This window comes from Myotis nattereri (genome assembly GCF_964212035.1).
Source record: "Myotis nattereri genome assembly, chromosome: 11".
Taxonomy (NCBI): Eukaryota; Metazoa; Chordata; class Mammalia; order Chiroptera; family Vespertilionidae; genus Myotis; species Myotis nattereri.
The window spans coordinates 5158032-5185018 of NC_138086.1; the positions used below are offsets into that span (position 1 = coordinate 5158032).

Here is a 26987-nt window from a genome sequence, read left to right on the forward strand (position 1 = left end):
CTGCAGTCAGACATCCTTAGCGCTGCTGAGGAGGTGGGATAGGCTCCCACCACCACCACCGCTGTACTGGCAGCCGTCAGCCTGGCTTGTGGCTGAGCAGAGCTCCCCCTGTGGGAGAGCACTTACCACCAGGGGACAGCTCCTGCATTGAGCATCTGCCCCCTGGTGGTCAGTGTGTGTCATAGTGACCAGTCATTCTCAGTCGTTCTGCTGTTAGGGTCAGTTTGCATATTACCCTTTTACTATATAGGATAGAGGCCTGCTGCACAGGTGGGGGCCAGCTGGTTTGCCCTGAAGGGTGTCCCGGATCAGGGTGGGGGTCCCGCTGGGGTGCCTGGCCAGCCTGGGTGAGGGGCTGATGGTTGTTTGCAGCTAGTCACACCCCCTTCAGGGTGGGGGTCCCCACTGGGGTGCCAGGCCAGCCTGGGTGAGGGGCTGATGGCTGTTTGCAGGCTGGCCACACCCCCTTTAGGGTGGGGGGGTCCCCACTGGGGTCCCTGGCCAGTCTGGGTGAAGGGCTAAGGGCCGTTTTCATGCTGGCCAAGCCCCCCGGCCATGGAAGCTCCCAGCCTCTCCTTTTTTTCTTTATTCTTTTTATTCTGGGTTTTATTTACCTTCTGTAATTGAAACTTTGTTGCCTTGAGAGGAGCTCAGAGCTGGCCAGGGCGGGCGGGAGGGAAGCCGCCTGCTTGCTCCCGCTCCATGGCCACGGCCAGCTGAAAGCAGGTATCTGGGGTTTATTTACCTTCTATAATTAAAACTTTGTTGCTAGCCGTAACCGGTTTGGTTCAGTGGATAGAGCGTCGGCCTGCGGACTGAAGGGCCCTGGGTTCGATTCCGGTCAGGGGCATGTACCTTGGTTGCAGGCACATCCCCAGTGGGGGGTGTGCAGGAGGCAGCTGATCGATGTTTCTCTCTCATCAATGTTTCTAGCTCTCTATCCCTCTTCCTTCCTCTCTATAAAAAATTAATAAAATATATTTTTAAAAAATTTAAAAAAAAATAATAAAACTTTGTTGCTTTGAGTGGAGCTCAGAGCCGGGCCACGGCAAGCGGGAAGCTTGGCTTCCTCCAACATTGGGGCAACCAAGCCTCCTGCTTGCTCCAGCTCTGTGGCTGCCGGCCGCCATCTTGGTTGGGTTAATTTGCATATAGTTGCTCTGATTGGCTGGTGGGCATAGCTTAAGGCATAGCAAAGGTATGGTCAATTTGCATGTTTGTCTCTTATTAGTGTAGACTAGAGGCCCGGTGCACAAAAATTTGTGCACTTGGGGGGGAGAAGAGGGCCCCTCAACCCCACTTGTGCCCTCTCACAGTCTGGGACCCTCGGGAGATAATGACCTGCTGGCTTAGGCCCACTCCCAGGTGGCAGAGGGCAAGCGCAATCCCTAGGTGCCTGCCCTGCAGCCCCTGGTCGGGCTCAGAGCAGGGCCGATTGGGGAGTTGGGGCGCTGCCCCCTGTCATGCACAGAGCAGGGCCCATCAGGGGGGTTGGGACTCCGTACCCTGTCACACACAGAGCAGGGCCCATCGGGGGGTTGGGGCTCCATATCCTGTCACACACAGAGCAGGGCCCATTGGGGGGTTGGGGAGCTCCCCCCCGTCACGCACAGAGCAGGGCGGATAGGGAGGTTGTGGCCCCGCCCCCTGTCACACACAGAGCCGCAGGGCAATCAGGGGGTTTGGGCGCTGCCCCCTGTCACGCTGATCCCGGTGCTGGGAGGCCTCGCAGCTCCGCTGATCCCAGTGCTGGGAGGCATATTACCCTTTTCCTATATAGGATAGAGGCCTGGTGCACGGGTGGGGGCCAGCTGGTTTGCCCTGAAGGGTGTCCTGGATCAGGGTGGGGGTCCCGCTTGGGTGCCTGGCCAGCCTGGGAGAGGGGCTGAGGGTCGTTTTCAGGCTGGCGGGTGACTGAAGCTCCCAACCACTCCTTTTTTCCTTTTTTTTTTTTATTTTTGGATTTATGGCTGTCACTGTAGCTGAGAGCCAGCTTTAGCTGTGAGACCTCGCTGCTGAAAGCAGGTTTCTGGCTTTGTTTACTTTCTGTATTTGAAACTTTGTTGCGACTCCAGCTCTGAGATCCTGGCTGACTGAAAACAGGTTTCTGGGGTTTTGTTTAGCTTCTATATTTGTAACAATGTTTCTTAGCAGCTCAGAGCCCAGCAGTGGCAGGCGGGGAATGTTGGAGGCCTCCGTCACTGAAGCAAGCAAGCCTCCTGTTTGTGTCAGTAGCCTGGCTGCCGGCCGCCATCTTGGCTGGCAGTTAATTTGCATATTGCCCTGATTAACCAATGGGAAGGGTAGCGGGTGTATGACTAATTACCATGTTTCTCTTTTATTAGATAGGATGTCTTTTTCAGTCCTTTTACTATCAACCTGTTTGTAACTTCGGATTGTAAAGTGTGCCCGTTATAGCCAGCCTATTCTTGGATCATGTTTTTTTATTCCATTTTTCCAATCTCTGCCTTTTGTTTGGACTGTTTAAACTATTTATAGTTAGTGAATTTACCAGTAAGATAGGATTTATGACTGCCATTTTGTTGTCTGTTTTATATATGTCTTGTGTGCTTTTTGTTTCTCTAGTCCTGCTTTATTGTCTTTTGTGTTTAATAGACATTTTCTAGTATACCATTTTAATTCTCTGTCATCCTTTTTACTTTTTAAAAAAGATTATTTTTTCTATTAGTGGTCCCTGAGGATTACAATTAACATCTTAATTTATAACAATTTAGTTTGGATTAGTCCCACTTAACCTCAGTATTTTACAAAAACTTTGTTACCATATATCTCCATTCCCTCCCCCTTGCATTGTGCTGTTACAAATGACATATTTGCCCTAGCTGTTTTGGCTCAGTGTGTAGAGCATCAGCCCATGAACTGAAGCGTCTTGGGTTCGATTCTGGTCAAGGGCAGGTACCTCCGTACCTTGGTTGCAGGCTTGATCTCTGGCCCATTTGGGGCACGCGTGAGATGTAACCAATCCATGTGTCTCTCTCACATCGATGTTTCTCTCTTTTTCCTTTCCCTTCCCTTCCCTTCCCTTCCCTTCCCTTCCCTTCCCTTACCCTCTCTCTAAAAATCAATGGAAAAATATCCTCAAGTGAGGATTAACAAAAACAAAACACAAATTACATATGTATATATTGTATGTCCATAAACATTTAAAATTATTAATACAATTGGGATTGCTTCTTAAATCAGATAGATGAAAAAAGGAGTTTCAGACATAAAACACGTTTATGCTGTCTTATCTATGTACTTATGTGGTTACTTTACTGTTCTTTATGAAGTCAGTTGGATTCAAGTTACTGTCTACTGTGCCTTTATTCAACCTGAAGGATTCCCTGTAATATTTCTTACAGAACAGATCTATTAGCAAGTAAAATTCTAAACTATCCTATATAATAAAAGCCTAATATGCAAATCAACTGAACGGCGGAATGACCATCGCTATGATGCACATGGGCCTCTCGTCAATAATAAAAGACAAATTTTGATCAAACCTGTTAGACAAAAGATTGAGGTGCCTTTCTATTCTCTCTGCTGGAAAGGATAAGTTGAACCTTATGAAATTGATGTTGAAACATGGGATTGCAAATCAGCTTATACATTTGAATATTACATTTATAGGTACTTTAGGAATACCATCTTGTTCGGTCACCTACAAAGTTTTCTCAAAACTATCATACATCTTAGAGCTGTAACACTAGTTCGATGAATACTCAGTGGAGCAATGGCAGACACAGACTAGGATTATAAAGATGACTTATCAACAACAATATTTTATTAGAAATTGTCATAGGGAAGCTCAAGTAGAAGCAATAAGAGATTTAGGGGTTATAGGAGTCTCTAATGCTGTTGTAAACATATACATATGTTTTTTATGTTTTAATCCTCACCCAAGGATTTTTTCCCATTGATTTTTAGAGAGAGTAGGAGAGAGAAATATCAATGTGAGAGAAACATATCAATTGGTTGCCTCCTGCACAAGCCCTGACCAGGGCCAGGGCTGGGGAGGAGCCTGCAACCAAGGGCTGTTGACCAGAATTGAACCCGAGACCCTTTGGTCCACAGGCCGATGCTCTATCCACTGAGCCAAACAGGCTAGGACTAACCATAGCTTTTTCGGATAATAATGACCTCTTTATTACTGTGATGATTGTAATCTGCAAATTCAACATATTCGTTATACAATTAGTAGGTTGGTCCCAAGATGATGTATTTTTAGGCTTTTTTCTTTTCCTCATTTTGAAGGATGTTTAGATTCATAAACTCACTCTGACAATCTGTTACCCAAACCCCTTACAGCATTCTATTTGTGAGAGTAGCTAGCAAGGCCAAACCATCCAGATTTTCTGATTTAGTTTGCCAAGTGCCAAACTGTACAGGTTTTTTTGTTTGTTTGTTTTTTTAGTACCAGTTGTCATATCCAGTACTTTCATTGGACAAGGGTGCATTTTTTTGGTAGCAGCTCACGGAAACATATGAGCTAGTGACTTCAAATACACTTGAAAGGCCCGTGTTCCCTCTATAGAATGTAAAGTTTGGATACCATTTTTGATCTTATGATTAGATAGCAAATGTTTATAACATCAGTGAAACTGATTTCAGTTCATCATTGAACATTTGTAGGGAACCTAATTCAATGACATTAATGGTAATATTCATGTGTAATTTACAAGTTTACAGATTTTACTTCTCCAGTTTTTATAAATGACCTTTTTATCTGCTTTGCTTATCCTATATAATAAAAGCCTACTATGCAAATTGTCCCCTCCACCAGGAGTTCGACCAGGGGGCGGGGCCGGTGGCAGCTGCAGCCGCTAGGGACCCTACCCCCCTACCCATGCACAAATTTCGTGCACTGGGCCTCTAGTTAATCTATAAAGGGAGAAGAGTATTTTTATATACCTAATAACCTCTTAACCAAGGACTTAACCTTAAACTTTGCTTCAGTTTCATTTATGCCAAACCACAGAGCTAAGGAATCCACCTACTACATCAGTTGTTTTCCTTGTCAAACCATGTAGGAAAGCTCTCTCGAAGACTTACTCTTTCGAGTTGTGCTGAAATTTGTTATAAGCACCACCCATTTCTCAAAGAAAATACTTGGCAAATTTTTCATTTTCTTGTTCTTAGTCCAAGAATTCCACAAATATCCAGACATATCTCACAGTTACCCTCTGGCCAGTATCATGTATGTTTATCTCCCCGAGAAGTCCCTTCCCTTTTTCTTTAGAATATGTTACATTTCCCTTACCTTAAATGGTCCTCATTTCACTCGCCAGACTCACGAAACTACTGTTGAATTCTTTTACTTTGCCAATGAGTGTAAACCATCGTATGCTTTCTGTAATTCCTCATGGTTCCCTGGTTTCTCCTTGCTGTTCCTTGAACAGCATGAATGTTCCCTGCAGTGCCTGACAGTCCATCTTCTGAGTGTCTCCATTCTTGAAGTTTGGTTCATAAACTAATATTTATATTAAAAGTGGTTTTGCAAACTACACCTTTACTGCTTTAAGGCCACTGTCCAGGACCAGTGTGTGACCTGTCCCTACCTTCCCCTCCCATTTCTCACTGTTAGGTCTTTCCTGCTTCATTAATATCACTTAGTACCACTCCACTTTCCTGACGGCTTCTGTGCTCTGTGCTGTTTTCCTCCTGTTTTTTCTATGAAATTTCTATTTTTTCTGACTTCTCTCGCTGTAGCTGTTCTCTGTTTCTATGTAGCTTTCTCCCAGACCTCTGTGTCCAGCATCTTAGTACTGTCTTGAATCTTAAGTCCTAGCGGCTGTAGGACATTTTTATTTTGTGAGTCTTGGAGATCCATCTCAACATACCACTTGGAAGGTAAATTCATGTTAAGATATGTACATGAATTATGTAAATGAAAAATCCCTATGTGCTTAAGTATTGATTTGTGTGAGTACTCCTGAGCCTGTCTCAGAACTTTTAAGTCACTACCATCACCTTAGGAATCAGAGAAGGGGCTGAAGACCTGACAGAAGCTGAGTGTCGGCTCTTGTTGGGCAGGGGCAGCAGGCGGGGCTAAACTAGCACTGGGCACATTGTTCCTGTTCCTGCTCCGTCGGCTGATAGTCCCTTGTTCCAAGCCTTGGTCATGGGCATTCACACCTGCTGGGCTCTGCTAAACAAAGCCACCCCTCAAGTCCCATCTGTGACTTATTGGTAGACCTGTTTCCTTTCAAAATCCATGTTCCAACATTAACTGTGGGCCTCTAATCCTCCCCCAACCGGGACTTATATTTTCACTCTAGATGTCTCTCAAGAAGTTCTTAAGAAGAAAACCATCTGATGAAAAAGATACTGTGTTTGTGTTGGGGATAGAATAATCAAGTCCCAACCTTAAAGTAGTCAACAAGAAATATAATGAAGTAAATTATACAGTGCGATAGATGCGATCATGGAAGATGACGGGATTTGCTATTCCCCCCTTGGTATTGTTACTAGGATCCAAGGTGCTACCATGAAGAAGTCCCTTTTCGTTTGTGAAGTGCTCATCAGCCTCTCTGCTCCTCTTCTGGGCGTGGGAGGAGGATTTAGTGCAGGGTGCTACTGTTCCCCATCAAGTTTCTGCACAGTCCACTGTGTCCTGCAAACCATTTCAGACTCATCTTGCTAAAGTGTTTTTGACTTTCCTGCACTACCATTAATAGTGCTTCTGTGTCAGTGTTTCTTCATCTTGTGTATGTAGTTCATTCTCCTATATTATTAGTAAAAGACTTTCATGTGGGGGCAGCTTAGTTCCCCAGTAATATGGTAGCAGAGAGTAAACTGAACATCTGGGTTGAGTATAGTTATAGTCATTATGTCAGCTTTTAATAAAAGTGTCCATGAACAATTGTTAATGTAAACATAGTTTCACGCCATTTTGAATTGTAAATTATATGAAAGATTGTAGAAGAAATTGGCTGAAGTTTTATACTACTTTATAGGTTGGTAACAACTTGCTAGATTTCTTACACATTATTTGTTTCAACATTTAAGGGTTTATTAATAATGACAGGAAATAAAGTAACTGGATTTTCAGGCTCTGTAATCTGCAAAAGCCTAAGAATCTGCATTTTAAAACTTTTCAATTCTGTGGTTCAGCCATAAATCAAATCGCAGTAATTTTAGTTTAACAAGAATTGGAAGGCCACTGTTGGGTGGATTTTGAGAAGCTGTGGAGGCAGGACCGTGTTCCAGGTGTTTTAGTTTGTACTTTCTCAGTGGAAGAGATGCTGGAACTGTATAGAGAGAGATTGCAGGCTTCAAAGTTCAGAGTAGGTGACTGATTAATAATGCTAGGAGGGTAATTCACAATGCAGGTGTCATTCTCCCTGAGCAGTTTCCTGGGAGACTCATACAGCAGAGAGTGACTGCGGCAGTGTGGCAATGTAAAACACAGTGGACGGATGCTACTGGCAGGGAAGACCTGAGAGCTGCAGCTCTTACCACCCTATTCATGTAAGACTGCACTATCAAGAATTGCTCTGCCCATAATGCCAATAACACTGAGAAACCCTAGTTGGGGATTATTTCCTCTGCATGTAACAGAAGTCCAGCCTAGTGGCTTACCAGATAGAGGCTTGTTTTCCTCAATCAGAAGTGGCGTCAAGGCAGGCTATGCATAACTGGTCCTGGGTACCTCCTGTCTTCCTGCTCCACCTCCTTAGGGTCTGCCCCTGAGGGTCCACCTTCCCTCCTCACTCTTTCAAGATGGCTCCTCACCTCCAAAGAAGGGAGCAGAAGAGCAGAAGTGGCAGCTGGGTCAGGAAAGCGAAACGTAGAAATCTCAGCAGGCTCTGCGCACGTCTCACTGTCTACGGTTGAGATACCTGGTGACGACCCCTCTGCAAGGAAGACTAAGAAAAATCGTTTTTTAAGTTGGGCACATTACCTTCCACAATTGGGGTTTCATATGTAAGGGAAAAGGCGAGAATGGATATAGGGAGATCAATTACCAGAAATAGCGTGCACGTTAGTAATCAGTAGTGTTTGAAAGGCCCCGGATCTGTGGCACTTTATTCCTAACTCTCCACATCACCATTTCACTGTGAGTGTATCAGACCCGTTCTCAGGAGATCCCCACAGACTGCTGTCATTCTGCTTTTCAAATGACGATTTCCCTGTTTATTTGTGTGTGCTTTTACAGATCCGTTTGGCAAATGGACTTAGATTTTTCTTTTATGTTCCAGCAAATGTCTTTTTAAACATTTTTGCAGACTTTTCACTTGTAGCCTACTCTTACTGTGCTGCTGCATTTTGACTGACATTTTTACATTTTACACAGGTGATATTCTTGAATTTCATGGTCCAGAAGGAACAGGAAAAACAGAAATGCTTTATCATTTAACAGCACGGTGCATTCTTCCACAATCAGCAGGTGGACTGGAAATAGAAGTCTTATTTATTGATACAGATTACCACTTTGATCTGCTTCGGCTTGTTACAATTCTTGAGCATAGACTACCCCAGAGTTCTGAAGAAATAATAAAATACTGCCTTGGCAGGTTTTTCTTGGTGTACTGCTGCAGTAGCAGCCAGTTGCTGCTCACACTCTACTCACTAGAAGCCATGTTTTGTAGTCACCCCTCTCTCTGCCTTTTGATTTTGGATAGCTTGTCCGCTTTCTACTGGATAGACCGAGCCAATGGAGGAGAAAGTGTTAACTTACAGGAGTCTACTCTGAAGAAGTGTTCGCAGCTCTTAGAGAAACTTGTTAATGAGTATCGCTTGGTTCTTTTTGCAACAACACAGAGTATAATGCAGAAAACCTCAAACTCCACGGAAGGTTCTTCCTCTGCCGTTAAGCGCCCGAGCGATACGAGTGTGGACTACAGACCCTACCTCTGTAAGGCATGGCAGCAGCTGGTCAAGCAGAGGGTGTTTTTCTCCAAAGACGATGCTAAAGCCAGTAACCAGTTTTCTTTAGTTTCACGTAATTTAAAAAGCAACACTTTAAAAAAACATGTTTTTATTATTGGGGAAAGTGGGGTAGAATTTTGTTGATATATATCAAAATACTCTTGCAGGGTATTATGCAAGGTTTTAAAAGTCTTGAGAAAAAAATAAAGAGGAAAAAGTCTTAAATAGGCTAAAGTGATTCAATTCTGAAGTTTTAAACTCTAAAGGAAGTAACATAACAGTATTTCTACACAGAATGGATTTCTTAAACTAGTACAGTAAACCTCAGAATTTGTTCAAGTTTACTCAAAGTGATATTAACAATTAAACTATAGATTAAATTTATTTTATTTTATTTTTTTAAATTTTTACCCAAGGATTGAGGATTTTTTTCCATTGATTCTAGAAAGAGTGGAAGGGAATGGGGAGAGAGGAGAGAGTGAGAGAGAAAGAGAAACATCTTTGTGACAGAGACACATCGATTTGTTGCCTCCCACACACACCCAGACCAGGGTTGGGGATCAGACCTGCAACCCAGGTACATGCCCTTGACTGGAAATCAAACCTGCTACCCCCGCACTGCCCATCCCCACCATTCAGGTGCACAGGCTGACGCTCTAACCATTGAGCATGTGGGCAAAGGCTAAGTTTGTTTTAAAACTAAATAAATAATATACTCATTTCAGTCTAAATAAAATGGATTTTTATAACTTTGTGTCACATTTCTGGAATTCAGTTAAGTAGTTATTTGTTAAGGAAAGTTTAAATGCATTTTTAATTTCTCATATGTAACTCCTTTAGGAAGTTGTGATTTTGAAAAATGTTTCTGTAGAGCTTTTATTTTTGTAAAAGCAATGGAAATAAGTCTACCCATCTGCCTTTCACACCACCAACTATGGGAAGTCAGAGCATTTTAATCCGAGTTAGTTAAACTGAATTCCAAGATGGAGTTGGGCTTTTGTATAATTTTTTAGACACAGGGAAATAAGATACCCACTCAGGGAATTCTGTGAAGAGTGTTTTTGAAATTTTCAGCTCCTCCTTAAGTGATAGATGTTAAAACTATATATTAGAACTGTGTGTTACTAGTATTTCCTCATTTAGAATAGTCCAGATATACCCTGGAGTGAAATGAATTGTTCCAGCTGAGCGCTGGACAGGGCTCTATATGCTCTGGTCCAGTGATGGCCAGAAGGTGAGCGCACACCTCAAGGGGCACGGAAGGTACTGTATTGCAGTAGATAGGACAGGAAAATCTTATTTATTTTTAATATATTTTTTATTGATTTCAGAGAGAGAGGGAGAGAGAGATAGAAACATCAGTGATGAGAGAGAGTCATGGATTGGCTGCCTCCTGCATGTCCCCACTGGGGATGGATCCTGCAACTGAGGCATGTGCCCTGACCGGGAATCGAACCATGACCTCCTGGGTCATAGGTCGACGTTCAACCACTGAGCAACGCCGGCTTAGCTAGAGCAGGAAAATTTTAGAACTTCTATTTGTACATTTTAATCCAAGAAAAGATGAAATTACATCAATATTTGATAGATTGATCCCAGCACTCGTACAATCTATATGTCAGATGGTCTTAAGTCACGACATACATATCTGAAGTATCCTGTGGGAAAAGTAGAAAGAAATGATAGTATTTATTTTTTATTTTTTTGTTAATCTCACCCAAGGATATTTTTTCCATTAATTTTCAGAGAGAGAGTGGAAGGGCAGGGGAGAGACAGAGAGATAGAAACATTGATGTGAGAGAGAGACATCGATTGGTTGTCTCCCACGCGCCCTGACCAGGGCCTGGGATTGAGCCTGCAACCAAGGTATGTGCCCTTGACCAGGAATCGAACCTGAGAGACTTCAGTCCTAGGTCAACACTCTTATCACTGAGCAAAACTAGCTGGGGCAAGAAATGACAGTATTAGTTAAAACTGTCAACTCTAACTTTTCTAACCTAACAAAGCAAAGAAACCAAGACTGAAGCTAATTTTCCCTGACGCAGGCACAACAGATGTGGCATCTGTTGTCTGTGCCCCACCATGTGCCCTGGGCCTCCTCTAGCTCATGTGCAGTTACACAGTCCTCGGACTTATGCAGGTGTCTTCTGGATACAGAGCGTGCTGGCCTGCAGGTGGCCAGGCTGGGCAGTCCTTAGCAGTGGGGGTCGGGATTTGGTCTGTAAATACATAGCGCTCAGTGAGAGGGCACTGTTATTTCTCAGAGTGGCCCCAGTGGGACTAATTCCCAGTTGCTTAATGCAAATATCCATTCATTTGACAGTATTATTGCCTTCCATCCTTCCCTCTCACTTCCTCACTCTCTCCTGGGGCCTCCTGGGATTGTTTCCCTAATGAGTGACAAATTCTTATCTAGGAACTTTTTTTGTTGCAGGGTGAGGGGGACCCAAACTGTCAGCACTTAATAAAAGTCATCAGCCCTGGCTGGTTCGGCTCAGTGGATAGAGTGTTGGCCTGCGGACTGAAGGGTCCCAGGTTTGATTTCGGTCAAGGGCACATGCTCAGGTTGCAGGCTCAATCCCCAGTGGAAGGCCAGGAGGCAGCTAATCAATGGTTCTTTCTCATCATTGATGTTTCTATCTCTCCCTCCCTCCCTCTTCCTCTCTAAAATCAATAAAAAAATATATATTTAAAAAAATAAAAGAGAACCACATTTAAAAAAATAAAAATAGAAGTCATCAGCCCAACAGCTCTTGTAGGCCCAGCATTTGCTTTTCAGCCACATTGTGAAATTAAATGGGATAGCAGTCTGATTGGTAACACATTAAATTACATTGGGTCGCATTACTGTCATTCACATCCACACACCTATCCGTGCTCAGTAAATGTTATTTTGCCATTAATAACAACTACTTAAAAATATTACATGCTTTATCTCTAGTTCTTCCTTTTTCAAGTTATATTTTTTGTGGGTTTTTTGTTATGTGTAATATGTGTCATACAAGTAATTTATAAATATTTGTATTTGGGGGGAATATACTTATTTTTACAAACCATTAAGATTGAGATTCTTTTGCTCTATTCTAGACTACTTCTCCTTTTAGCTGTTAAGAAAAGATATGACAATTCAGTTTCCTTCCCTGTCATACTCTGTGCTTTGGTCGCATGTTCACGTGTGTGTGCTTGTGTGAGTGTGTATGTTTTACAGATGTATATGAAAAACTTCGCAACTCTTAGCCAAACTCTAGCTTTGAATGTGACAGAATTTTTCATTTCTCCTCTGTATAAATTAAGTGTTAATTTAATGAGCTGTTATTCACGGATTTCTAACTTATTTTACTGGAACATTATTAAAAATAATGAACTTTTATATTAAATTATCAATTATATATTAACTAGGGGCCCAGTGCATGAATTTGTGCACCTTGAAAGGAACTGCGGGCCGTGAGGCTGTGGTAGGCACAAGGGCAGGTCTTGGCCCATCCTCTGCACCCCTGCTCGGCCCCTCCCACCACAGCCCCCAGTCCTCTGTCTGCCAGCAGCCCTGCCCCGCTGCCGTCGCTCCCACACACTGACAGCACCAGCCCTGCTTGCACCCGCTGACAGTGCAGAGCAATTGGGGCCGGTGCCAGCAGCGGGTGAGAGCAGGGCCGGCGCCATTAGTGGGTGCGAGCGGTGGCTACTGCCCCAATCACCCCTCAGGAGCAGGGTGGGGGTGGAGAAGCCCTCAGGGGCAATCAGGGCCGGCAGTCACTGCTCGCACCCATTGATGGTACTGAGTGATTGGGACTGGTGCCAGGCACCGGCAGCGGGTGCAAACAGCGGCGCTGGCAGCAGGTGCAAGCGCTGGGTGGGACCGTGGCACGCGGGAAGCAAAGAATTTTCAGTAACCACCAGAGGCTCACCCCAATGACAGTGACTGGCACCCCCGCTCACCTGCTCCACCATCCTACTGTGACCAACGCCTGCCATGTTCCACACATGCCCTCTGGTGGTCAGCACACATCATAGTGACCGGTTTGGTTGTCCCGCCATTCGGTCTATTTGCATGTTAGCCTTTTATTATATAGGATATGTCAGACAAAGACTTAGTTATCTTTAAAAGATTTGTTATCAAACATGCTGGAAGGAATTAAGAATCCTGATTAATAAAAAATTCTTTTAAACTAAAAGTTATACCAATGGGTTTTTTTGAACACTATAGAAATTTTAATAACTATAAAAAGAGTCAGGCTGAACAAGATAGAGGTTGAAGTGGCACATCCTTAGTTACATAGGTAGCAGATACCAGGTATCCTCGATGTAGCTAAAATAATAATGAGTGAGTGATTACAAATCTTAGAAAATGTAACCTATTTGCCTATAAAAAAAGAAAAAATGAGTATCATAAAATACTTTTCTTAAAGGTGAACTTCTCAGGATAATTTTAAGTATCTAGTAAAAGGATACATTATAAAAGAGGTCGCTGCTTCAATTCCAGGTCAGAGCACATGCCTGGGTTGTGGGCTCGATCCCCAGTAGTGGGTATGCTGGAGACACCTGATTGATGTTTCTCTCATCAGCGTTCCTATCCTTCTCCCTTCCTAGCTCTAAAAAAAATTAAAAAATTAAGAAACCATATTTAAAAAAAATATATTTCAGACATTCATCTGAGAAATGCTATACAAAATTAAGATAGTATTTATCACTTTCTTTGTATGAATAGTATTTTCCGTTTTCAACCATCAAATGCTATATTAATATTAAAATTTTTTTGATTCAGATAACTTTGCTAAATGGATTATCTGCGAGTGAGGTGAAATAAAGACATTTATATTTTTTTTAAATGGAGAATTTATTATAAAAATTGCCTCATTTAAAGGAACTTCTAAAAGATATGCTTCAAGGAGGAGGAAAATTATCCCAGAAAGTCTGAGGTGTAGGAAATAATAGTAAGTAAAGAAAATAGTAAGCAACTGAGTAAATCTAAAGAAATGTCGGTAGTATAAAACTGTCTAGTTTGCTGGAGGAAGAGACAATATCTAGTATTCTAGGTAACCTATCGCCTGATGCCTAGTGCATGTAAGGTTGGTCATTGAAATGATACCAGTGTTAAGATTTTGCTTTATTCTGAAGGAGTGTAAGGATATGGACCAACCTTGGGCTTGATTAAGTATGATCTTGAAAATTTGAAGTGCTGCCTTTAAAAGAAACAAATTAATATATGTTCCAACAGTGTATGTTGAAGTGGCAAAAGTGAAAGGGAAAAAAACACACCCACAGACACAGGAGAGCCCTACCCAGTTTGGCTCAGTGGATAGGCCTGTGGACTGAAGAGTCCCAGGTTTGATTCTAGTCGAGGGCACATGCCTGGATTGCCAGCTCAATCCCCAATAGGGGACGTGCAGGAGGCAACTGGTCAATGACACTCTGTCATCATTGATGTTTCTGTCACTCCCTCTCCCTTCCTCTCTGATATCAATAAAAATATTTCTTTTTAAAAAAAGAACTTAAAAAAAAAAGACACAGGAGAGAAAGTGGATAGGATAAATAAGCACTTAATATGGTAGTTATAATTCTAGTTGTAAATGGATTGAATTCTTTTGTGAAAAATCTTGGGTCATTAGACTAGATTTTTAACAGTCCACTATATGCTTCTTAAAGAAATGCATCTAAAACAAATCCAGAAATTTTGAGAGCCAAGAGATACCAAAGAAATAGCAAAAGGAAACTCTTATAGCTGTATATGTACTGTAGCAACATTTTCTTTTTTAACAAAGACTGATACATGGTTTGGTTCATTGTTTATGTTTCCTCAGTAAAATAACATCAAAAAACATAAAGCAAAAATTTAGAGAACTACATGGAGAAATAGGTGTTACCATCCTGCTAGGTGTTTTACTATGCCTTGGAGGCAAAGCAGTTTAAAAAATCATTTAAAGACCTAGAACAGCCGTGGGCAAACTACGGCCCGCGGGCCGGATCCAGCCCTATTGAAATGAATAAAACTAAAAAAAAAAGACCGTACCCTTTTATGTAATGATGTTTACTTTGAATTTATATTAGTTCACACAAACACTCCATCCATGCTTTTGTTCCGACCCTCCGGTCCAGTTTAAGAACCCATTGTGGCCCTCGAGTCAAAAAGTTTGCCCACCCCTGACCTAGAATCTGAACACAAAACCAAATTTGATCTGATGAACACTTGTAGAAATCTTCATACAAAATAAGAATGCATATTCTTTTAAAGTAAAGTAAATTTATGAAAACTGGTCACATGCTATGGGAAGACATCATCGTATTTCAAAGAATCAGTATCATAGAGATCATTTCTCTCAACCAATGTCAGAAGGCAGCAACCAGCCTGGCCGGCATGGCTGAGTGGTTGAACATCGACTTATGAACCAGGAAGTCACAGATTTCCTGGTCAGGACACATGCATGGGTTTCGGGCTCTATCCCCATGTGGGGCATGCGGGAGGCAGCTGATCAATGACTCCATCTCATCGTTGATAGATCTCTCTCTCCCTCTCTGAAATCAATAAAAAGATTTTATATATGTATGTATATACATGCAACAACCAAAAGGATCACAAAAGATTCCAAATTTAGAAAAAGTTTAAATTTCTATATAGATCAAATAAGAAAGGATATTCAAAATTAGAAAATACTAATATACAACTTAAGTAAGAGAAAATAAATTCAAAGGATATAGAAAAACATAAATTAATGAAATTGAAAACTATAGGAACAACAAAACCTAATGGTCAAGGAGTGACCAAGAAGACAACTACAAGTAGTACAGAGATTGTTTTAGAATATTAACTTTATATCAATAAATTAGACAGTGGGTACATCTTGCCAAAATAATCTTCAGAGAAAAAAGAATAATCATTACAAGACTTGATTCAGTAATTTGAACTCTCCCCACAGTTAGAGGGACTTTCAGTAATAACAGAATATGTAATTTTGACAAACTTGCCTGCTCAAAATAAAAACAAAACTGGATAAAATACAAATGCATAAAGTGTCAGAGAGCCGACCAGCTCATGAAATCACTAGGCCAAGGTCCAGAGGAGAAAGGAAACGCAGAGGTCAGTTGGAGCAGCTGAGAGTTGACCGTGCTTTTCTTGCTGTCACTGTTAAGGAACCTTAGTAGCCACACCCCAGTTTCACTGGGAACCTGAATGGTGGGGCCCTAGGATGGAGGGTGAAATGGAAGTAAACCAGCCCTTGAACAGACTGTAGTGTGGCCTCCCATTGTTTGGGTGGCTCAAAAAAATCATTTTTTAGAAACTAAACCAAAACAAATGCCTTCTTCCGAGGAAAACCAAAATGGCGGCATAGGTAAACACCGGAGTTAGCTGCCTCGAACAACCACTTCACAAATACAACTAAAAGACGGAATGGACATCGCCCAGAACCACAGGAAGACTGGCTGAGGGGAAATTCTTCAACTAGAAGGAAAGAGAACAGCATACGAGACTCAGAAGAGGCGCAGTGCGGAAAATACAAAGGTGCGGAGGTACGCGCGGAGCGGGCTGGTGGCTGAGGGCGCGGTTGTCATTTTCAATTGGGAGGGAGTCTCAGATTATGAGCTCCAGTTCTGGGTGAGTCTCTAGGGACCCAGACTCAAACGGGAGAAGCGGGACTGTCTGGCATCGGTCGAAACGTCAGGGCAGCTTTCTCTGCGAGGTTTGCAGCGGTTGCTGGGACTCTGAGAGGCGGAGCCTCTGGGGACGGGACTGAGAGCAGCCATAACTGCTCCCTCCACCCGCTCTGTTGATCCCGTGCGACCTGCCCCGCCCAAGCCCTGCACAGAGCCATTTGCCGGATAGCCTCAGGCAAAGGCTAGATTAGCACCTCCCTAGAGGACAGAAGTTTTCCCACTGCAGACACAGCTGATTCTCACAGCCAGTTGGCCTAGAGGTCAAATCCCCCTAGTATTAACTACAACAATCAAGGCTTAACTACAACAAGACTGCGCACAAAGACCACAAGGGGGTGCACCAAGAAAGCATAAAAAAGGCGGAGACAAAGAAACAGGACAAAACTGTCAATGGAGGATATTGAGTTCAGAACCACACTTTTAAGGTCTCTCAAGAACTGTCTAGAAGCCGCCGATAAAGTTATTGAGATCCTCAAGAAATCTAATGAGACCCTTGATGTTGTGATAAAGAACCAACTAGAAATTAAGCATACATGGACTGAAATAAAGAATATTATACAGACTCCCAACAGCAGACCAGAGGAGCATAAGAATCAAGGCAAAGATTTGAAATGCGAAGAAGCAAAAAACACCCAACCGGAGAAGCAAAATGAAAAAAGAATCCGAAAATACGAAGATAGTGTAAGGAGCTTCTGGGACAGCTTCAAGCGTACCAACATCAGAATTATAGGGGTGCCAGAAGATGAGAGAGACCAAAATATTGAAAACCTATTTGAAGAAATAATCACAGAAAACTTCCCCTACCTGGTGAAAGAAATAGACTTACAGGTCCAGGAAGTGCAGAGAACCCCAAACAAAAGGAATCCAAAGAGGACCACACCAAGACACATCATAATTAAAATGCCAAGAGCAAAAGACAAAGAGAGAGTCTTAAAAGCAGCAAGAGAAAGAAACTCAGTTACCTACAAGGGAATACCCGTACGACTGTCAGCTGATTTCTCAACAGAAACTTTGCAGGCCAGAAGGGAGTGGCAAGAAATATTCAAAGTGATGAATGCCAAGAACCTACAACCAAGATTACTTTATCCAGCAAAGCTATCATTCAGAATTGAAGGTCAGATAAAGAGCTTCACAGATAAGGAAAAGCTAAAGGAGTTCATCACCACCAAACCAGTATTATATGAAATGCTGAAAGGTATCCTTTAAGAAGAGGAAGAAGAAGAAGAAAAAGGTAAAGATACTAATTATGAACAACAAATACGCATCTATCAACAAGTGAATCTAAGAATCAAGTGAATAAATAATCTGATGAACAGAATGAACTGGTGATTATAATAGAATCAGGGACATAGAAAGGGAATGGACTCACTATTCTTGGTGGGGAAAGGGGTGTGGGAGATGCGGGAAGAGACTGGACAAAAATTGTGCACCTAGGGATGAGGACAGTTCGGGGGTAAGGGCAGAGGGTGGGGTGGGAACTGGATGGAGGGGAGCTATGGGGGGTGGGGGGAAAGAGGAACAAATGTAATAATCTGAACAATAAAGATTTACTTTAAAAAAAAAACAAAAAACAAATGCCTTCTTCCCAATAACTCTCAGCACTTACTGTGCTCAGTTCACCTGAACCAATTCCTCTGTCTCTGCTGCTTTCTGGAGCACCTTCCCCAATGCTGCAGATCAGGACTCTGCCCTCACCCGAAGCTGCCAATGGAGCAAGTGAATAGCTTATGCCTCCTGACCTGGGTTGCTGGCATCTTCTGATAACACGAAATTGCTGGTTCTGGGCCTTGCAGCAGGCTGGGTGCTTTTTCATTTAATCACTCTTAAAGCAATGAACTCTTACTCCTTCTCAAAAACTTGAACTGCCCTAGCTGGTTTGGCTCAGTGGATAGAGCATTGGCCTGCGGACTGAAGGGTCCTAGGTTTGATTCCAGTCAAGGGCACATGCCTGGGTTGTGGGCTCCATCCCCAGTAGGGGGCATGGAGGGGGCAACCAATCGATGATTCTCCCTCATCATTGATATCTCTATCTCTCTCTCCCTTCCTTTCTGAAATCAATAAAAATATATTTAAAAAACAAAAAAAAATCATTTGTTAAATGTATTTAACATGTTTTGAAAGTAGAAAGTACAGATGAAATAAGAATAGCAAAATGTCAATAACAAATCTGAGTGATGAGTATAACAATAAACATGTAATATGCTAATTAGACCAGACAGCCAAACGACCTTCCAGATGTCCTTCCAGACGACCTTCCAGATGAAGCCAGGACTGTGAGGGCTGAAGCAAGCTGCTGCAGCTGCGAAGGCCAAGCCTCTTGCATGAACACTGCATTGGACCTCTAGTCTATAATAATAAAAGCATATATGTTAATTAGACTGGGCATCCTTCCAGATGAAGCCGGGGCTGCAAGGGAAGCCTGGGTCCCGGGTGCTGCAGGGAAGCCCGGGTCCCGGGTGCTAGAGGGAAGCCAGTGCCGCGGCTGGGGGAAGGAAGGCCTATTCCTGCACAAATTTTGTGCATTGGGCCTATAGTATTACATAAAGTGACCCCAGAATTTCAATACCCCATGTCCCAACTAAAAAATTCTTTCAGAATAATCTGGAAGTGAGAGATTCTTTTAGAATATTTCTGAAAGTGAGTCTTAAATGCAGCGTCCAGAATATAGTAAGGTAACCTGACTAAAAAAGAGAGGAAACAAATGACACCCCCCCCCAAAAAAAAAAAACCGCACACTTGTACAGCTCATACAGACTTGGGGCACATGGAATGAACATGGGTGAGTTGGCAGCAAGGCTAAATGGAGCTAGTGTTCTAAGGTACTGACACTGGGAGAAGGAAAGATATCAACATTGGATAAAGATGTTGCATCTTGCCCGGCTGGCATGGCTCCGAGGTTGGGTGTTGACTATGAACCAGGAGGTCACAGTTGGATTCCAGTGAGGGCATACGCCCAGGTTGCGGGCTCAATATACAGTGGGGGATGTGCAGGAGGCAGCCAATCAATGATTCTCTCATCATTCACATTTCTATCTCTCCCTTCCTCTCTGAAATCAATTTAAAAAAATTTTTTAATGGGAAAGGGGACCCCACTACAGATTCTACTGACTTTCAAAAGATGTTATGAGGAATAACTTTATGCCCAAAGTTTTTGAAAAACGGGCAAATTAATAGAAAAATATAGCTTAATGAAACCAGCACAAGAAGGCATTTTAAAACCCGAGTAGTCTATAACTACTAAATAAATTGGATCAGAAGTTTAAGACCTAGAAAACTTCAGGCTGTGATGTTCCCATCAGACATTTAACACATTAAGCGCCAAGCCTTTTTTTGTCTTTCCGTTTCAGTCACCGGTGACTGACATGGCGCTTAACATGTTAAATAAATCCGGTATCATTTTTATGTGAACTCTTTCAGAGAATAGAAAAAGAGAATCAGATTCCAATTTATTTTATCAGGCTACCATCAGTTTGATGCCAAAACTGGACAGAAATACGAGAATGAAAATGATAAGCCTTTCTTACTGATGAACATATATGCAAAAATGTCAACAAACAATTCAACAAAATAAGCTTAGGATTCTATTACATCATCGTGGCCAGGCTGGATTTATCCCAGAAACACAAGGTTAGTTTAACATTAGAAAGTCAGTCAGTGTAATTTGCCACATAAACCAGATGAAAGGGGGGAAAGTTAAGATCATATCAATGAAGAAAAAGCCCCCAAAAGTGTTTTTGTTTTGCTTTGCATTGGGACTTGACAATCTAATGTTTAAATTTGGAGGAGCAAGGGACCAAGAATAGCCAAGACCTTTGTATCAATACAGATCTTCTCTGAGGCAGTTGCTGAAATGCGGTCAGAAGTATACAATGTGGAAGAAGAGAGAGAGCTGGATTAGGAAGGGAGTGCCTCTGGACTGGTGCAGCCCTGACACATGGGTGAGGGAGGAAGGATTGGCATAAAGAACTTGAGACTCGCAGCGCAGCTATAAGAAAATCTTGGCCTGCCGAAACCGGTTTGGCTCAGTGGATAGAGCGTCGGCCTGCGGACTGAAAGGTCCCAGGTTTGATTCCGGTCAAGGGCATGCACCTGGGTTGCGGGCATATCCCCAGTAGGAGATGTGCAGGAGGCAGCTGATCGATGTTTCTCTCTCATTGATGTTTCTAACTTTCTATCTCTCTCCCTTCCTCTCTGTAAAAAATCAATAAAATATATTTAAAAAAAAAAAAAAGAAAGAAAATCTTGGCCTGACCAACAGCAAAATCCAGGGCAAAGACTGTGTGGAGGTTCCCACAGTGGGCAGAAATGGCCAGGCCTACCACCCCTGCCTTGCTCGAATATTGGTTAGCTGCCTACAAAAAGCATTACCTCTGCCCAAATGCCATGACAGATCCAGAAGATGAAATAAACTGGAGGCTGTGAAGGAACTCCACCCGTTGTGGCGAATTCGTTTTCAAAGGGAGGTCTGAGCAGGACGCCTTAAGGCTGCTCTGTGTTCTCAAAGGAGACCAAGTCAGGGAGACTTACCTGTTATATGAAAAGATATGTAGCTGTTTTAACACATTGTATGCGGGAAACGTATTTATACGTTTTACTTATACGTTTTACGTTGACTGGTAGTAGAGCGTGGGACACGTATTAATACATTTTTTATAGACTAGCGGTAGAATGTGGGTAACGTATAAATACATAAACTAAAGTTATCGTAATTTTACTGAACGTTGCCATATGCGCAAAAAATTAGCAAAAATGGCCTGCACCACCTGTTAGCGTGCAATAAAAACTACCCGCAAACAATGTGTTAATTATGGTAGTGTATATTGGTACAGCAATAAGCAGAACAGAATGTAGAGTGCCAGAACAAACCCACATATGTATGTTAAAAGTAGCAAATGGACAAGCTATTCATGTCATTTCATCAGGGATGGAGCACATTAAATGGGGGGGGGGGGGATGAAACTGGGTCTTTACTTAATATATATATACTAGAGGCCCAGTGCACTGATTCGTGCACCAGTGGGGTCTCTTGGCCTGGCCTGCAGTGGTTGGGCCAAAACCAACTCTCCAACATCCCCCAAGGGGTCCCAGATTGCGAGAGGGTGCAGGCCAGGCTGAGGGACGCCATCAGTGCATGATCAGGGCCGGGGAGGGATCGTGGCAGGGCTCCAGGGCGTGTCTGGCCCGTCTTGCCCAGTCCCAATCAGCCAGACCCCAGCAACAAGCTAACCTACCAGTCGGAGTGTCTGCCCCCCGGTGGTCAGTGCACATCGTAGCGACTGGTCGAATGGTCGAGCAAACAATTGGACACTTAGCATATTCGGCTTTTATTATGTAGGATTTTAAAATATATTCCACTGGTTAAAGACATACATGTAAAAGCAAAACATTAAAAACTATAAAAGACTATATATGAGAATATATTTGGGTTCAGGGTAGGGAAGTACTTCAAACACACACAAAAAATAATCATAATGAAAAAAGCATAAATGTGACCATATTAAAACTTCGAATTTTTGTTCATCAAAAGATAATATAAAATTGAACAAATAAGCTACAAAACTGAAAATACATTTGCAGTTCATGTGAACAAATGTTTACTACCTAAAACAAACTATATATAATTATATATGGTGTGTGGTTATTTATATGAAAACATAAATCCATAGGAGAAATTAATGAATAGAAAAATGGACAGAATATTTGGAGACCTTTCACAGAAGAAACAGAAATGGTCAAAAACCATGAAATGAGGTTCAATCTCCTTGCAAATGGAAGTACAAATTAAGATCTCAATAAGATGTCATTTTGTCTTGGATGACAGAACCTTAAAGGAGGACAATACCAGGTACTGAAGAAGAGTGCAACAAAGTGAACTTAGTGCTGGGGACGTAACGCCATAATGGTACACCACTTGAGAAACTAACTGGGTATCCTCCTATCTTATAAAAGAGAAACATGGTAATTAGCATACGACCGCTACACTTACCATTGGCTAATCAGGGAGATATGCAAATTAACTGCCAGCCAAGATGGTGGCCAGCAGCCAGGCAGCTTGAAACTAACATGAGGCTTGCTTGCTTCAGTGACGGAGGAAACCAACGTTCCCCACCTGCCTTGCCGACCTCTGAGCCTGCAGTTTGAAACGTAACAAATATAGAAGCTAAACAAAACCCCAGAAACTTGCTTTCAGCGAATCGGGATCTCAGAGCTGGAGTTATACATTTGTTTCGATTATAGAACCCAAACAAACCAGATACCTGCTTTCAGCAGCGGAGGCCTGAGAGCTGGAGCCTCAGAGCTAAAGCTGGCCCAGAATTAAAAAAAGAAAAGAAAAAAGAGCGGTTGGGAGCTTCCATCACCCGCCAGCCTGGAAATAGCCCTCAGCCCCTCACCCAGACTGGCCAGGCACCCCAGTGGGGACCCCCACCCTGAAGGGTGTGTGACCAGCTGCAAACAGCCATCATCCCCTCACCCAGGCTGGCCAGGCACCCCAGTGGGGACCCCCACCCTGATCCGGGTGGCGCCCCAACCCCCACCCCACGGGCCCTGCTCTGTGTGTGATGGGGTAGAGCCATAACCTCCCCATCGGCCCTGCCCTGAGTGTGACAGTGGCAGCGCCCCAACCCCCTGATCGGCCCTGCTCTGTGGGTGATAGAGGGCAGCGCCCCAACCCCCTGATCCACCCTGCTCTGTGTGTGACAGGGGGCGGTGCCCCAACTCCCCTATCGGCCCTACTCTCTGAGTGACAGGGGGGAGCTCCTCAACCCCCTGATTGGCCCTGCTCTGTGCGTGACAGGGGGGAGCTCCCCAACCCCCTGATTGGCCCTGCTCTGTGTGTGACAGGGTACGGAGCCCCAACCCCCCTGATGGGCCCTGCTCTGTGCGTGACAGGGGGTGGCGCCGCAACACCCCAATCGGCCCTACCCTGAGCGTGACTGGGGGTGGCATCGCAACCTCCCAATCTGCCCTGCTCTGTGCATGACAGGGGGCGGCGCCCCAACTCCCCAATTGGCCCTGCTCTGAGCCCGACCAGGGGCTGCACCTAGGGATTGGGCCTGCCCTCTGCCACCTGGAGCAGGCCTAAACCAGCAGGTCATTATCTCCCGAGGGGTCCCAGACTGCGAGAGGGCACAGGCCGGGCTGAGGGACCCCCCCCCGCCCCCCCCCCGAGTGCACAAATTTTTGTGCACCGGGCCTCTAGTATATAATAAAAGGCTAATATGCAAATTGTCCCTTCTGGAGTTCGACTGACTGGGAGTTCATACACTTCCTATGATGTGCGCTAACCACCAGGGGGCAGCGTGGAATGAAGAAAATCCCCAGCCAGCAGCCGGGGGAAGGAAGGCCCTGGACGGCCCTGATTACAGGCCAGGCCTAGGACCCTACCCGTGCATGAATTTCGTGCACCGGGCCTCTAGTGGTTTTATAAAGTTAAACACAGGGGTACCCTTTAATCTGGTATATATCCTTGAGAAATTCTTGTTTATATGCACCACGAGAGAGGTATAACTATGTTTATATTAGCAGTTTTAACAGCGAAAGCCAGAATCAGCTAACACATGTACTCACCATATAATGGATGAATGAACAAACAGTAGCCTATTCATAGGGTGAAGCACTGGACAGTGTGGAAGATGAATGTACTACTGCAAGAGGCATAAACGTTAGATAAATCTCAGAAACGATGTCAAGTTTTCTTAAAAGATACTGTCAAAGAATTTGTCCTCTATCACACCAGTTTTGGATAGCTTTGAGATGTAATTCATATACCATAAAAGTCACCCATTGAAAATATACTCAGATGTCAGAGGAATGGCAGGGTGAGAGAGCTCCATGTCCTCTCTCCCTGAAATTTCAACTAGGTAACCAACTATAATTCAAGAAAGAAATCTCTGCTCAACACGGATGCATGCCTGAGAGACCCTGTGCATTGAAACATCTAAAGATGGGCAACTGGGAGTGAACAGGGAGACGAGAAGGGAGGAAAGCACAGACAGCCAAGAGAAAGCCGCGGTAGCAGGCCTTCCTTCAGCTGGGCGTAACAGAGAGTATATGGGGGTCGGGGGGTGGGGGGAGGGCCTGCCCAGCAGGAAGAGCAGCAAGGTAGCAAACAGTGTCTGTCAGCAGACACCCGTCAGAACACGGGGTTCTGCTGTGCAGTTCTGCCGGGGTCCAACCCCAGCGGGTCCAGGGGTCCCCAAAGGCGTGGACGGAGTCGGCGAAGAAGGAATGACACGGTGACAGCGTCCAGGTGATCATCATAGCCGGGTTCTCTTGTCAGGGTCTCCAGCCAGGTCCTGTGTCCATGTTCTCTTGCTAGGTTCTCCAGCCAGGTTCTGTGGCCATGTGCCCTCGCTAGGTTCTCCAACCAGGTTCTGTCCAGGTTCTTTAGCCAGGTTCAGTAGCCATGTTCCCTCGCTAAGTTCTCCAGCCAGGTTCAGTCACCAGGTTCTAGTCAGGTTCTCTTGCCAATTTCTGTAGTCAGGTTCAGCCCAGGATCTTTTGCCATGTTCTCTCGCTAGGTTCTGTCTCTAGGTTCTGAGGCCAGTTTCTGTCCAGGATCTTTTGCCATGTTCTCTCCAGCGAAGTTCTTCTGTCTCTAGAGAACGTTCTGTGTAGGTTCTGTGCCAATTTCTGTCTCTCTCTCTGTCTCTTGCTGTCTTGTTACATCTGTATTTATACCAGTTGATTCAATCCTATCAATCTCTATTACAAAGGTTAGGGCGTTTCTTATCTCCATTCCAGGGAGTAAAGATTAAGTAGCTTAAGCACGATTGTTCATAGTTAAAGTGATTACCCGCCTGGCACTTAGTTGAGAGGTTTTATTCCCTCCCTAACTTCAGGGGAAAATCCCTACCTGGGGAAACAACCTTTCTCAGAGACCTTAGTTAAAGCATATAGTGCCAAGAAGGTGAGCAAACACATTAAGAACAGTATGCCATATATGCCAGGTCCCTTGAAACAGCAAGCATGGACCGGCTCCCGGCACAGTTCTCTACTGTCAGGTCAGCGGTGTTGTTTCAGACAAGAAAATGGAACCACAGAGCCCTGCCACCACTTGTACTCCCAAAACTCGCCTCCTGTTGCCCTTGGAGTTGGGTCCAGGAGCATACTATCTGAAAACCAAGAGCTATTGCAGTAAAACTGCTGTTTCCCTCTGTGGCTGACCCCCAGGAGGGATGCTTGGGGTAGTACCCCATTGAGGTCAAGGGTCACCATTAGGATGGGGGCAAAACAAACCCCACCCCCAAGCAGCACAGCTGTACTATTTCATGGAAGCTAAGGAGGTTCAAGCCTGGAAGAGCGCAGAGGTAAAAAAATATCTTGCAATTCAGCACCATCTACTAGAAAATAGTAGAAAAACCTCATCAGAGATAAATGGGTAGGCAATAGAGGACAGTAGATACCATGAATAACCACAGTAATAAGGATGACCAGAAAGACAATGAAAATCTCCAGAAAGCAAGTTGGAACACAAGGAAATATGTGATATAAATAACCAAGATTTCAAGATTGCAGTTCTGAAACTACTCAACAAGATATGAGAAAATACAGATAGGCAATTGAATGCACTCAGAAACAAATCAATGAACAAGATGAGTACTTTACCAAAGAAATTAAAACTTTTAAAAAGAACCAATCAGAAATACTGGAAATGAAGCATGTAATTAAGGAGTTTAAGAGTGAACTACTGAGCACAGAAAACAGAGCTAATCAGATTGAGGAAAGAATTAGTGATATGAAAGATAGGAATCCAGAAATAACTGAGGGAAAAAGGGAGAGACCTGAGCATAAAGAAAAATGAAAGAGCTCTATGAGAACTCTCTGACTCCATCAGAAAAAGTAATATTAGAATATTGGCATTCTGGAGGAGTAGAGGGATCATGGAACCGAGAGTCTATTCAAACAAATAGTGGATAAGAACTCCCCAAACCTATGGGAAGAACTAGTTCCTCAAATCCAAGAAGCAAACAGAACACCTAGTTACCTCAATCCAAAGAGGCCCTCTCCAAGGCATTTGTTATTAAAGCGGTCAAAAATTAATGACAATGAAAATATACTCTTTGGGCCTGGCCAGTTTGGCTCAGTGGTTGAGTGTCAGCCCATGGACCGAGAGTTGTGGGTTCAATTCCACACAAGGGCACATACTTTGGTCTCAGGTTTCAGCCCTGGCCTCAGTTGGAGAGCAAGTGGGAGGCAACCAATTAATGTGTCTCTCTTACATTGATGTTTCTCTCGCTCTCTCCCTCTTCCTCCTCCCTCCCTTTCACTCTTTCTAAAAAATCAATGGGAAAAAAATATCACTGGGTGAGGATTAAAAAAAAAGGGGGCCCTGGCGGTTTGGCTCAGTGAATAGAGTGTTGGCCTGCAGACTGAAGGGTCCTGGGTTTGATTCTGGTCAAGGGCATGTACATTGGTTGCAGGCTCATTCCCCCAGCCTCTGGTTGGGTTGCATGCAGGAGGCA

General features: G+C 43.7%; 1 protein-coding gene across 1 annotated transcript in view; it reads left to right on the plus strand.

Moving 5' to 3' along the window:
• The window catches only part of XRCC2 (X-ray repair cross complementing 2), a gene marked incomplete at both ends in the record, with an annotated part of 32480 nt that extends 23462 nt beyond the window's left edge, over positions 1 to 9018 (plus strand). The window contains one exon of the mRNA XM_081101730.1: positions 8300 to 9018. Within this exon, the coding sequence (XP_080957856.1) occupies positions 8300 to 9018 (719 nt within the window). The remainder of the gene's footprint in view (positions 1 to 8299) is intronic.
• Positions 9019 to 26987: the final 17969 nt, after the last annotated feature.